The 12,686-nt window shown below is 47.2% G+C and overlaps 1 protein-coding gene across 3 annotated transcripts in view; it reads left to right on the top strand.

Moving 5' to 3' along the window:
- The window catches only part of PDE1A (phosphodiesterase 1A), a 372,143-nt gene that overhangs the window by 328,500 nt on the left and 30,957 nt on the right, over positions 1–12,686 (top strand). For all 3 annotated transcript variants that reach the window (XM_069733240.1, XM_069733238.1, XM_069733239.1), the window contains 5 exons: positions 45–145; positions 621–746; positions 1,087–1,188; positions 8,334–8,454; positions 12,274–12,355. In XM_069733240.1, the coding sequence (XP_069589341.1) occupies positions 45–145; positions 621–746; positions 1,087–1,188; positions 8,334–8,454; positions 12,274–12,355 (532 nt within the window). The remainder of the gene's footprint in view (positions 1–44; positions 146–620; positions 747–1,086; positions 1,189–8,333; positions 8,455–12,273; positions 12,356–12,686) is intronic.

Raw genomic sequence — 12,686 nt, 5'->3', positions numbered from 1 at the left:
ATGCCTACTGTACATTGACGATGTATAATGTCGGACTTTTTCAGCACTGGCTCACAGAACTGGAAATTTTGGCGATGATTTTAGCTGCTGCTATCCATGACTATGAGCACACAGGGACCACAAACAACTTCCACATACAGACAAGGTAAGATCCATTTTTTATCTTGCAAATATCCAGGCAATTAATAATAATTGGGCCATTTATGGTGAGGTAACATTATTTCTATGCCACCTGGTGTTCTATTTTTTTCTCAATGCATCTGCCTAATTTGATAAGTGCCAGTAGACCTACATATCTAGTAGCTTGGCTTGGATCAAACACGGACATGTTGCTGTGATTTTTTTCCTAGACACACAGTCTGCCAAAAAATACCGACATGTAAATATCACCGTAGACTATCTATATCATCTATCTGTGAAAAACACACGCACAATTACGGTATGTGATTCACAGACATTTGAATGAGGTTTTAAGCAAATGCACGGATTTATGAACTGATCTATTTTCGAAGATGATCAGTCGGATATCCTGATATATCCTGATAATTTCAAAAATTTCTGAAACACCAAAATCATTTTTTTTTTCTGTCTAAAAAATGTGTTTTGGTTTTCCCTGTTAGGTCTGATGCTGCAATACTGTACAATGACCGTTCTGTCCTAGAAAATCATCATGTAAGTGCTGCCTATCGTATTATGCAAGAGGATGACATGAATGTTCTGGCAAATTTGTCCAAAGATGACTGGAGGTAATAAAATTCCACATTTACTAAACAATTTTCCTGTATAACATTTTCTTATTTCAGTAATAAATTGATTAACAAATCTGTAGAAAAAGGGGTCTCTTTTTTCTATAACCTACTTCCCCCTTTCCCGGAGAAGTGGTAGAGAGAAGGATCACCGAGCAGCTGACTATAGGGGCGTAAGGGGGCGCGTTTGTGGTTCCTCTTTTTCATTTCTTTTTCAAACACGCAGATAATTCCTGTAGATTCTTATGTAATCAGATAAGTGTGAATATTTTATAAAGACCCGTCAGCCGCGATACCGTCTCACCCTCTTACAGATTATTACTTCACGCTTTGTTTGCAGAGACTTGAGGACACTGGTGATTGAGATGGTTCTATCTACAGATATGTCGGGTCACTTCCAACAGATAAAGACCATGAGGAATACGTTACAGCAGCCAGAAGGGTAAAGAATCCTGTGTGATGTCATGTGAATAACACTGTATCCTCCTTCCTACAAGAGAAATGTTTAATACAATGTACAGTATAATGACGCCTGAGTATGGGAAGGGGTGATGGTGTCAGAAGCAAGTACCAGACCGTCCTATGCCCCCTTTTCATAGCACTTGACTATATCTGTTAGTCTTGGAAGGAGGGAAAGTGCATAGGTGCAGATGCCACCCCATATAAACGGGGACCAGGGCCGGACTGGCCATCTGGCAATTCTGGCAAATGCCAGAAGGGCCTGTCTGGTCATGGGCTGCCTTGAATCGGTGCTCTCAAGATACCCATACTGTTAAGAGTTGTGATGGAGCACAAAGTTGCTGACTCCATCACAGCCGGACACAGGAATCATTAGAAATATTGGTCTTGTAGAAAATCTTCCTTTACTCCATCCAGGGTAATATTAGTAATATATCCCATCTGGTTCATGGGGACGGGGACAACATGGGCCTGTGTGATTTCAAATGCCAGGACTGAATTTCAGCCCCGGTCCGTACCTGACGGGGACATAGGAGCCCTATTCTAGTTAACAGTGTGACTCCCAGCAGTTGGACTCCTATATGAAGGTGGTAAATTGCTATAAGTCGGAAAACCCAGACAAAGCCTCATGCCCATGAATAAATTATAGATCTGTGATGTATAAATTAGTATTCTGGTGGCCATGCTGTACTGTTCCTTTGTATGCCTCCAATTATTAGACATTATACAGTGGTACATGAAGTGCATATATCCTAGTCTTCTGGAGCCTAAGATCTCTGTGTTAGGGGTCGAGTTCCCACTTCTGCACAGGGGGAATCTCGGGCCACCTCCGCTGCGGTCTCCCATTCTTGTCAAGCCGCAGTGGAGTCTGCTCAGCAAAGACGTCGGTTCCAGCGTCTTGCTCATTCTCACTCTGTTCTGAGAGTTACTGCTGCTTCTCCAGTCTCTGCCATTAAAGTCAGTGCTGGTCAGCAGCGAGCGGACTTCTCTGGGTCCAAGTCCTTGTCTGCACGTACTGAGCATGCCCAGGGTAAGATCTCCCGTTGGAGATCGAGGGTCATGTGCTCAGGCTCTGCAGCACATTCCATTGGTCCTCTTGGCAGGTCTTGGAAGGGCAAAGGTGCTGTGGCCACTTCCTGTGCTGCTGCTATATAAACTGCGCATGACCGCACGGCCATGCGCTAGTATTGTCTTTCAATCGCTAATGTGTGTATGTTGTGAGTGCAAGTCGTCCTTGGATACCCCTACCCTATTGAATGACTGTTCGCAGAAGGTGTATGGCTGCTACCTAGCGCCCGACTTATCCTACAGCACTAGTCACACATTATAGCGTCCAGTTGCTGTGACCGCCAGTACGGCGCCGTGCACTTCCTCTGTGCTTTCCTTACCCAAGCCTGGGTGGTTAGTGGCGTTCGTCAGTGCGGCACTGCATGCACTCTTGTGCCTTAATATTGCTCTTCAGTTTCCTTACACACCCAGTTGCGGTGTTGTGCCAGCAAGGGTCTAATCGGACTTCAATCCTAGTTGGGGTTGAGTTCGCTGACTACTTGCTCGCGCTTTAGGTGCGGTACCGCGGTCCTGTGCCTTAACAGGATTGCTTCTTTCACGCTGGGTGAGGTTAACCCACGCGTGTATACTTTAGTGTACCGCCATATAGTCTGCTAATTGCTAGCAGCAGGTTTTCACCTGCACGGTGGACCCCGGACTGCGAACGCATCTATACCATCTGTCTTGGTGCGTTCCGCCAGTCCTAACAGAATACTAGCGCCAGGGTCTGGCTAGTAAAATGGCGGATGACCAGCGTTTACAGCGGTACATCCAGCAGCTGGAGGGAAGGTTGGCGGCTCTTGAGCGTTCAACCTCAGCTGTGGATGTTACTGCTGTCGCTGTTCAGGCTGCAAGTGTGGCTGCAGCTACCTTGTCCACTGCCGCCCCTGTACCGACTCTATCTTGCCTCCCGCTACCAGAGAAATTTTCTGGTGACAGTAAGTCCTGTAGGGGTTTCGTGAGTCAGTGCTCAATACATCTCGAGCTTCTGGCCTCTCGTTTCCCTACAGAGCGGGCTAAGGTGGGCTTTATAATTTCCTTATTGTCGGACAGGGCGTTGCAGTGGGCTACGCCGCTGTGGGAGCGTGGCGATCATGTGGTGCAGAGTGCTCCGTTATTCCTGAGCACTCTGAAACAGGTCTTTCTAGGACCTCGTGTCACCCATGACACGGCGCTCCAACTGTTGGCACTGACTCAGGGCTCGTCCTTGGTCAGCCTTTTTGCCGTCCATTTCCGCACTCTAGCATCTGAGCTGGAGTGGTCGGATAAAGCCCTTATCCCTATATTTTGGAGGGGGCTGGCTGACCACGTTAAGGATGCTCTGGCCACTAGGGAGATTCCCGCCACACTGGAAGAGTTAATAACAGTATCTACTCGCATCGACCTCCGTTTTCACGAGCGGAGGTTAGAGCGAGCCCAGTGTAGGCAGAGGTTTCGGCTGGCTCCCACCTTCGCCAAACTTTTGGAATCTCCAGTCCAGGCTCCTGAGGTCCAGGAACCTAAGGTGGTGTCACGAGCGGGATCTAAGTCCCAGACCGCTCGTGCACTCCAGGGTTGCCATGTATGCCAACAGTCAGGACATCTTGCCACCAGATGTCATCAGCGGTCGAGGAAACGTCAGCGTCTAGTGGTAGTAGGTGGAGGTGCATTAGACACTGCGACGTTTGCCTCCAAATTGTCCTTTAAGGGGACAATTACCTTTGGCTCATCCTCCCACTCGGTAGACCTCTGCGTGGATTCTGGGGCGGAGGGCAATTTTATGTCTTCTGCCTTCGCCCAACGTCACGCAATACCCCTGGTTATGCTATCTCAACCAGTAACGGTACGAGTGGTGAATGGGTTGACACTCCCCGCACAGATAACACATCAGACCATCCCTGTTACTCTGTCCATGTCGCCATCCCATCAGGAGATTATTTCTCTGCTCATCATTCCTGAGGGTATTGATGAGGTCCTGTTGGGGATACCTTGGCTACGGTACCACTCTCCTCACATCGAGTGGTCCTCAGGCAGAATTCTGGAATGGGGTGAATCATGTGGGGGTAGGTGTCACCGAGAGTGCGTTCAGGTTGCTACTACTGAGGTACCCGCAGATCTATCCTCTCTTCCCAAGCAATATTGGTCTTACGCAGACGTTTTCTCCAAAAAGGCGGCGGAGACCCTTCCGCTCCATCGCCCCTATGACTGTCCTATCGATCTCTTGCCTGGTGCGGAGCCTCCCCGGGGTCGAGTTTATCCATTATCTCTCCCGGAGACGGAGGCCATGTCTCAGTACATTCAAGAGAATCTGGCAAGAGGGTTTATCAGGAAGTCAGTGTCACCTGCTGGGGCAGGGTTCTTCTTCGTGCAGAAGAAGAATGGGGAACTACGTCCATGCATAGACTACAGGGGTCTTAACGCTATCACCGTTAAGAACAAGTATCCTTTGCCCTTGATATCTGAGCTCTTCGATAGGCTTCGGGGAGCTAGAGTGTTTACTAAATTAGATCTGCGGGGTGCTTACAACCTGATTCGCATCCGTGAGGGGGACGAATGGAAAACGGCATTTAACACCAGAGATGGGCACTATGAGTATCTGGTGATGCCCTTCGGGCTCTGTAATGCCCCAGCCGTTTTTCAAGACTTTGTCAACGACATCTTCCGGGATATGCTTTCCACCTCAGTTGTAGTCTATCTGGATGATATTCTCATCTTTTTTCCAGATATTGACTCCCACCGGAGAGATGTTGGCAGAGTCTTCGACCTCCCACGGGCAAACTCTCTTTACCCTAAGTTGGAGAAGTGTATGTTTGAGCAGGAGTCTTTGCCGTTCCTGGGCTATATCATCTCCGCCCAGGGATTGGCTATGGATCCTGCCAAACTACAGGCTGTGATGGACTGGCAAGAGCCCCATTCTCTTAAAGCGGTGCAGCGCTTTATGGGGTTCATTAACTATTACCGCCAGTTCATTCCCCACTTCTCAACTCTGGTAGCTCCCTTGGTAGCCCTCACCAAGAAGGGAGCGAATCCTAAATTGTGGTCGGAAGAGGTCTCCAAGGCCTTCACTTCTATTAAGTCCCACTTTGCTAGCGCTCCCATCTTACATCGTCCCGATGTGGATAAGCCATTCCTAATGGAGGTGGATGCCTCATCCGTTGGTGCTAGAGCAGTCCTCTATCAGAAGGATGCTCAAGGTCGGAAGCATCCATGCTTCTTCTTCTCTAAGACCTTCTCGCCAGCGGAGAGAAACTACTCCATCGGGGATAGGGAGCTGCTAGCAATGAAGTTGGCCTTTTCAGAGTGGAGACATCTTCTGGAAGGTGCGCGGTTTCCCTTCCAGGTTTACACTGACCACAAAAATTTGGTCTACTTACAAACAGCCCAGCGGCTAAATTCTCGCCAAGCCAGATGGTCCTTGTTCTTTTCCTGGTTCCACTTTTCTCTTCATTTTCTCGCCGGGGAGAAGAATATTCGTGCTGATGCTCTCTCTCGCTCCCTTATGTCAACTGAAGAGGAGGAAGAGGAGCCTCGGCTTATTGTTCCTTCTGAGAGCCTGAGAACCGTAGCGCCGGTTTCGCTTGAGTCTGTGCCTCCGGGCAAGACTTTTGTGCCCATTAATTTGCGACCAGAGGTTCTCTCTTGGGCTCATTCGTCCAGAGTGGGTGGACACTTTGGGACAAAGAGGACATCTGAGCTACTGGCGAGGACGTACTGGTGGCCGCATATGGTCCGGGATGTCAGGGATTATATTCTGGCGTGTGTCTCCTGCGCCAAAAATAAATCTCCGCGTCAAAGGCCAGCTGGGTTGCTCTATCCCTTGCCGGTGGCAGATAGGCCCTGGGAGATGGTCGGGATGGACTTTGTCGTGGGTTTGCCCAAGTCTCGCGGCTGTACCATCATTTGGGTCATCACCGATCATTTCTCGAAAATGGTGCATTTGGTGCCGCTACCACGGTTACCTTCTGCACGGGCCATGGCTGCGTTGTTCATTAAGCACATCTTCCGCCTACATGGTATGCCTGACAAAATTGTCAGTGACCGGGGTCCCCAGTTTGCGTCTCGGTTCTGGAGAGAGCTATGTCGTCTTCTCAGTATTGAGTTGAATCTCTCTTCCGCTTATCACCCCGAGACGAATGGGTTGGTAGAGAGGGCCAACCAGACCTTGGTCACATACCTGCGACATTTTGTTTCAGCCAGGCAGGATGACTGGGCATCCTTGCTATCATGGGTAGAGTTTGCGCTGAACAACGCCGTAGCCGACTCCACTGGACAAACCCCATTCCTCCTCAACTATGGTCAGCATCCACGGGTACCTGTGCCTATGCCCGTGTCTTCCGCAGACTCCAGGGTGGCAGACTGGGCTGTGGAGGCACGGGATATTTGGGACCGCACTCAGGATGCCATTCGGGCCTCTAAGGAGAGAATGAGGTCCTCCGCCGATGCTCATCGGCGCCCCGCTCCGACCTTTGCTCCTGGCGACTTGGTGTGGCTATCCGCCCGTAACATCAGGCTGCGAGTTGAGTCCACTAAATTTGCTCCTCGCTACTTGGGTCCCTTCAAGGTCCTCGAACAGGTTAATCCTGTGGTCTACCGTCTGGCCCTTCCTCCACGCCTTGGTATCACCGACACCTTTCATGTGTCCCTCCTTAAGCCCGTATACATGTCCCGGTTTTCTGAGTCATCTGCCGGGACATCGGGTTCGTCTACGGACGATTTCGAGGTGAACGCTATCTTGGGGTGCAAGGTGGTACGTGGCAAAATTTTTTTTTGAGTGGACTGGAAGGGTTACGGCCCTGAGGATAGGTCCTGGGAGCCTGCTGAGCACATTCGGGCTCCGCAGCTCATTGCTGCCTTCGAACGTAGCGAGGCCCAAGGAGGGGGGGGGCCCTAGGAAGGGGGTAATGTTAGGGGTCGAGTTCCCGCTTCTGCACAGGGGGAATCTCGGGCCACCTCCGCTGTGGTCTCCCATTCTTGTCCAGCCGGTGTGGAGTCTGCTCAGCAAAGACGTCGGTCCCAGCGTCTTGCTCATTCTCACTCTGTTCTGAGAGTTACTGCTGCTTCTCCAGTCTCTGCCATTAAAGTCAGTGCTGGTCAGCAGCGAGCGGACTTCTCTGGGACTAAGTCCTTGTCTGCACGTACTGAGCATGCCCAGGGTAAGATCTCCCGTTGGAGATCGAGGGTCATGTGCTCAGGCTCTGCAGCACATTCCATTGGTCCTCTTGGCAGGTCTTGGAAGGGCAAAGGTGCTGTGGCCACTTCCTGTGCTGCTGCTATATAAACTGCGCATGACCGCACGGCCATGCGCTAGTATTGTCTTTCAATCGCTAATGTGTGTATGTTGTGAGTGCAAGTCGTCCTTGGATACCCCTACCCTATTGAATGACTGTTCGCGGAAGGTGTATGGCTGCTACCTAGCGCCCGACTTATCCTACAGCACTAGTCACACATTATAGCGTCCAGTTGCTGTGACCGCCAGTACGGCGCCGTGCACTTCCTCTGTGCTTTCCTTTCCCAAGCCTGGGTGGTTAGTGGCGTTCGTCAGTGCGGCACTGCATGCACTCTTGTGCCTTAATATTGCTCTTCAGTTTCCTTACACACCCAGTTGCGGTGTTGTGCCAGCAAGGGTCTAATCGGACTTCAATCCTAGTTGGGGTTGAGTTCGCTGACTACTTGCTCGCGCTTTAGGTGCGGTACCGCGGTCCTGTGCCTTAACAGGATTGCTTCTTTCACGCTGGGTGAGGTTAACCCACGCGTGTATACTTTAGTGTACCGCCATATAGTCTGCTAATTGCTAGCAGCAGGTTTTCACCTGCACGGTGGACCCCGGACTGCGAACGCATCTATACCATCTGTCTTGGTGCGTTCCGCCAGTCCTAACACTCTGGGTGTAATCTCCAGCATTATCAATCCTATCTAATAAGTATTATATCCGCCCATATAAATATGAACATCCAATATCTATTAGGGTTTATAATGAGTTCTCCTCTACAGCTATTAATACATAAATCAGAGCGACCTTGATGAGAAATACTGAACGCTTCTTCCTTTCAATGCCGCAGCCGCATTTCAGGACACAATTGAATTGTTTTCTTTATTTCACAGAATAGACAAATCAAAAGCCATGTCCTTGATACTCCATGCGGCTGATATCAGCCATCCTGCGAAACCATGGGATATGCATCAGCGGTGGACGGACTTACTGATGGAGGAGTTTTTTAGACAGGTGCTAGTTCAATATTCCATTCACGATCTTATAATATCCAGCCTGAAATTCTAATATTCACATTTATAATACAGCTGCGTCATCCACTTGTGGTTTATTTATTTATTTTTTAGAAACTCTTTAGAATGTCCTATAACTGATAAATAAATTTAAATAATTTTAAGGTTATATACAGTGCCTTGCGAAAGTATTCGGCCCCCTGGAACTTTTCAACCTTTTCCCACATATCGTGCTTCAAACAAATTTTTGGTGAAAAATCAACAACAAGTGGAACACAATTGTGAAATTGAACGAAATATATTGGTTATTTTAAATTTTTGTGGAAATTCAAAAACTGAAAAGTGGGGCGTGCAATATTATTTGGCCCCTTTAACTTATTACTTTGTTGCGCCACCTTTTGCTGCGATTACAGCTGCAAGTCGCTTGGGGTATGCCTCTATCAGTTTTGTACATTGAGAGTGAAATTCTCGCCCGTTCTTCCTGGCAAACAGCTCGAGCTCAGTGAGGTTTGATGGAGATCGTTTGTGAACAGCAGTTTTCAGCTCTTTCCACAGATTCTCGATTGGATTGAGGTCTGGACTTTGACTTGGCCATTCTAACACCTGGATACGTTTATTTGTGAACCATTCCATTGTAGATTTTGCTTTATGTTTGGGATATTTGTCTTGTTGGAAGACAAATCTCTGTCCCAATCTCAGGTCTTTTGTAGACTCCAACAGGTTTTCTTCAAGAATGGTCCTGTATTTGGCTCCATCCATCTGCCCATCAATTTTAACCATCTTCCCTGTCCCTGCTGAAGAAAAGCAGGCCTAAACCATGATGCTGCCACCACCATGTTTGGCAGTGGGGATGGTGTGTTCTGGGTGATGAGCTGTGTTGCCTTTACGCCAAACATATCGTTTGGCATTGTTGCCAAAAAGTTCGATTTTTGTTTCATCTGACCAGAGCACCTTCTTCTTCATGTTTGGTGTGTCTCCCAGGTGGCTTGTTGCAAACTTTAAATGACACTTTTTATAGATATCTTTGAGAAATGGCTTTCTTCTTGCCACTCTTCCATAAAGGCCAGATTTGTGCAGTGTATGACTGATTGTTGTCCTATGGACAAACTGTCCCACCTCAGCTGTAGATCTCGGCAGTTCATCCAGAGTGATCATGGGCCTCTTGGCTGCATCTCTGATCAGTCTTCTCCTTGTTTGAGATGAAAGTTTAGAGGGACGGCCGGGTGTTGGTAGATTTGCAGTGGTATGATACTTCTTCCATTTCAATATGATTGCTTGCACAGTGCTCCTCGGGATGTTTAAAGTTTTGGAAATCATTTTGTATCCAAATCCAGCTTTAAACTTCTCCACAACAGTATCACGGACCTGCCTGTTGTGTTCCTTGGTCTTCATGATGCTCTCTGTGCTTCAAACAGAACCCTGAGACTATCACAGAGCAGGTGCATTTATACGGAGACTTGATTACACACAGTTGGATTATATTAATCATCATTAGGAATTTAGGACAGCTTTGGATCATTCAGAGATCCACAATGAACTTCTGGAGTGAGTTTGCTGCACTGAAAGTAAAGGGGCCAAATAATATTGCACGCCCCACTTTTCAGTTTTTGAATTTCCACAAAAATTTAAAATTACCAATAAATTTTGTTCAACTTCACAATTGTGTTCCACTTGTGGTTGATTCTTCACCAAAAATTTACATTTGGTATCTTTATATTTGAAGCGTGATATGTGGGAAAAGGTTGAAAAGTTCCAGGGGGCCGAATACTTTCGCAAGGCGCTGTATATATATACTGCCACATGATGTAGAGAAGGTTTAGTATTTAATTCTAGCTTAGGCCAGAATGTGGAGTTATGTTTGATGGATGGAAATGGTGCAAGTTTTGGCACAAATGCAAATTGCAGATTTGTTTGCAGAAACTACAATTGCAAAATTATAAATCCCGCTGAGAGTTGCAGAAATTTTTGCTACCAAACTGCTGTATGTGACCATATTCTAAGGAGCTGGAGGCCCCATCACAGCAGAACCTCACACGGCATCACTCTTCAGCTCCATTTTGTTGATCATGAGTGTCCCAGAAGTTGGAGCCCCCAAAAGGCTGGGGTGACTGAATTCTACCTAAATCAAGGAACAATTTTATATTGTTTCCTGTGAATGTTCATGTTTCTTCGTTACATGAATATTGATCTGTAGAGTTCCTGGAGGGTCTGACCTCACCAATCACACAAAGGTGTCCTGGCAGGAGTCAGCGGTCGGTGGAAGTCCCAAGAGGGTCCATTATTTTTTAGCGAGCAAAGCAGACCAGGTCTGAAAATTATTTCAGACACAATCCCAAACCCCCTGATGACATATCAGACCCCTCAACTCATTCGTACTCCAACGTACACCCTTAAAATTTATTTGGACCTTAGACAAGACCCTAAAATTAATTTAGACGCCCACATTTTTACAATTCTTCAAGTTAATTCAGACCTGGAAACAGACCCCCAAAGTTGATTCTGACTCTAGGCCTTGCTACTAAAATAACTACGTCCCAGACTACACCCTAAAGTTAATCAGACCTCAGACCATTCAGCCTAAATGAATCAGACCCCGGACTTGCTCTTAGAATTAAAGGGAACCTGCCAAGTGATCCAAGCTCCCAAATCGTGGATGGATGAATCTCAGAAATGCTTTAGCATTTCAGAGGAAATATAGCTTGAAAATCCGTCAGAAGACCATAGCCGAAGACAAGACCACTCCGGTGCCGCTCCCAGTGTCGCTCCAGGTGACTGACAGGTCTCTCTCTATGGGAGAAACTTCTCATTCACCTTGAGCAGCTGTGGGAGAAGCCAGCCGGTGGCAGTGGACTAGTCTTGTCTCCAGCTACGGTCTTCGGCCAGATCTTTTAACTATATTTTATCTAAAGCACCTACAAAAGCCAGGCTTTGATTTAAAGGGGTTGGCCAGGATTTATCTGTTAATAACTATTACCTCCCTGGTAAATCCCTCACTCCTCCATTACCACTAGTCTGGTGGTCTTGAGAGCCTTTAACCGTTCTGTAAGGATAACATGCCATACATGCACATGTGACCGCTGCTGCTAATCACTGGCCTCAGCGGTAATGCCAGCATGTGCGCTACAAATGGCTGAGGTCATCACCGCATTACCAGTCAAGCTTACTTCATTTATTGTCAATGTCTACATCTTATCAAGCTTGAATTGTGTCAAATATGTCCGTAGATAAGGACTGTGCAGAGGAAGGAGGATCAGGGTAGACCTGCAGAGTATAGCCATGGACACACATAGATCTGCATTTGAGCTGTATACACTAAATGTTTTTAGTATTTTGTAGTGATGGTGAGCGAATGTGCTTAGATATCGTCTTGTTCGAGCATGCTCGGGTGTTCTCTGAGTATCTTGGGCGTGCTCGTATATTATGTTCGAGTCCCCGCAGCTGCATGATTTGTGGCTGTTAGACAGCCTGAACAGATGGGGGGGACTGTCTGTTAGGGAATCCCCATATATATTCAGACTGTCTAGCAGCTGCAAATCATGTAGCTGCGGGGACTTGAACATAATATACGAGCACGCCCAAAACAGTAACACAGTTATTAAGGTCGAAGGAAGACTTTAAGTCCATCAAATACTCAGATAACAAGCAAGCATGCTCGAATAAGACGATATCCAAGCATGTGCGCCCTTCACTAGCAAAGATTCTACATTTTTTATTTTAAGGAGATTGCAGCAATTAAACAAGGGTCGGCAGCTCAATGCGGCAGTGCAGAGTTTTCAGGACTGTAATGATTAATATTAACAGTAACAATGTATAATTACAGGGGGACAAAGAGTCTGAATTAGGGCTTCCTTTCTCACCACTCTGCGACCGGAAGTCAACCCTGGTGGCACAGTCACAGATAGGTAATGGCTGCTTTCCTCTACTTCTTTATTATCACTTTCTAAAGTAATAGGTCCCCCGGCCCGGGATAATGTACTCGCTGCAATATTTGGGACATCTAACACCTCCTGAAAATGGGAGCGACAGAGGACTCCAGCTGCAACCCAGCACCAAACTGGAAAAGAATTTATTGAAAAAAATCTAGAAAACAAATGATTAATCTCAGTGCTAATAAATTGTTATTTTCCTATTTTTTTTTTAGATTTTTTTGTTTTGTTAATGTACTTATTACAAGGCAAGTATGTCCGATAACTGGCAGATAAGCACTGAAGTGTATTTAGTTAGTTAGCTGGG

The sequence above is a fragment of the Ranitomeya imitator genome, chromosome 7 (genome assembly GCF_032444005.1).
Source record: "Ranitomeya imitator isolate aRanImi1 chromosome 7, aRanImi1.pri, whole genome shotgun sequence".
NCBI lineage: Eukaryota > Metazoa > Chordata > Amphibia > Anura > Dendrobatidae > Ranitomeya > Ranitomeya imitator.
The sequence above is the reverse complement of the archived record's forward strand: the minus strand, read 5'-3'. Positions and strand labels throughout refer to the sequence as shown.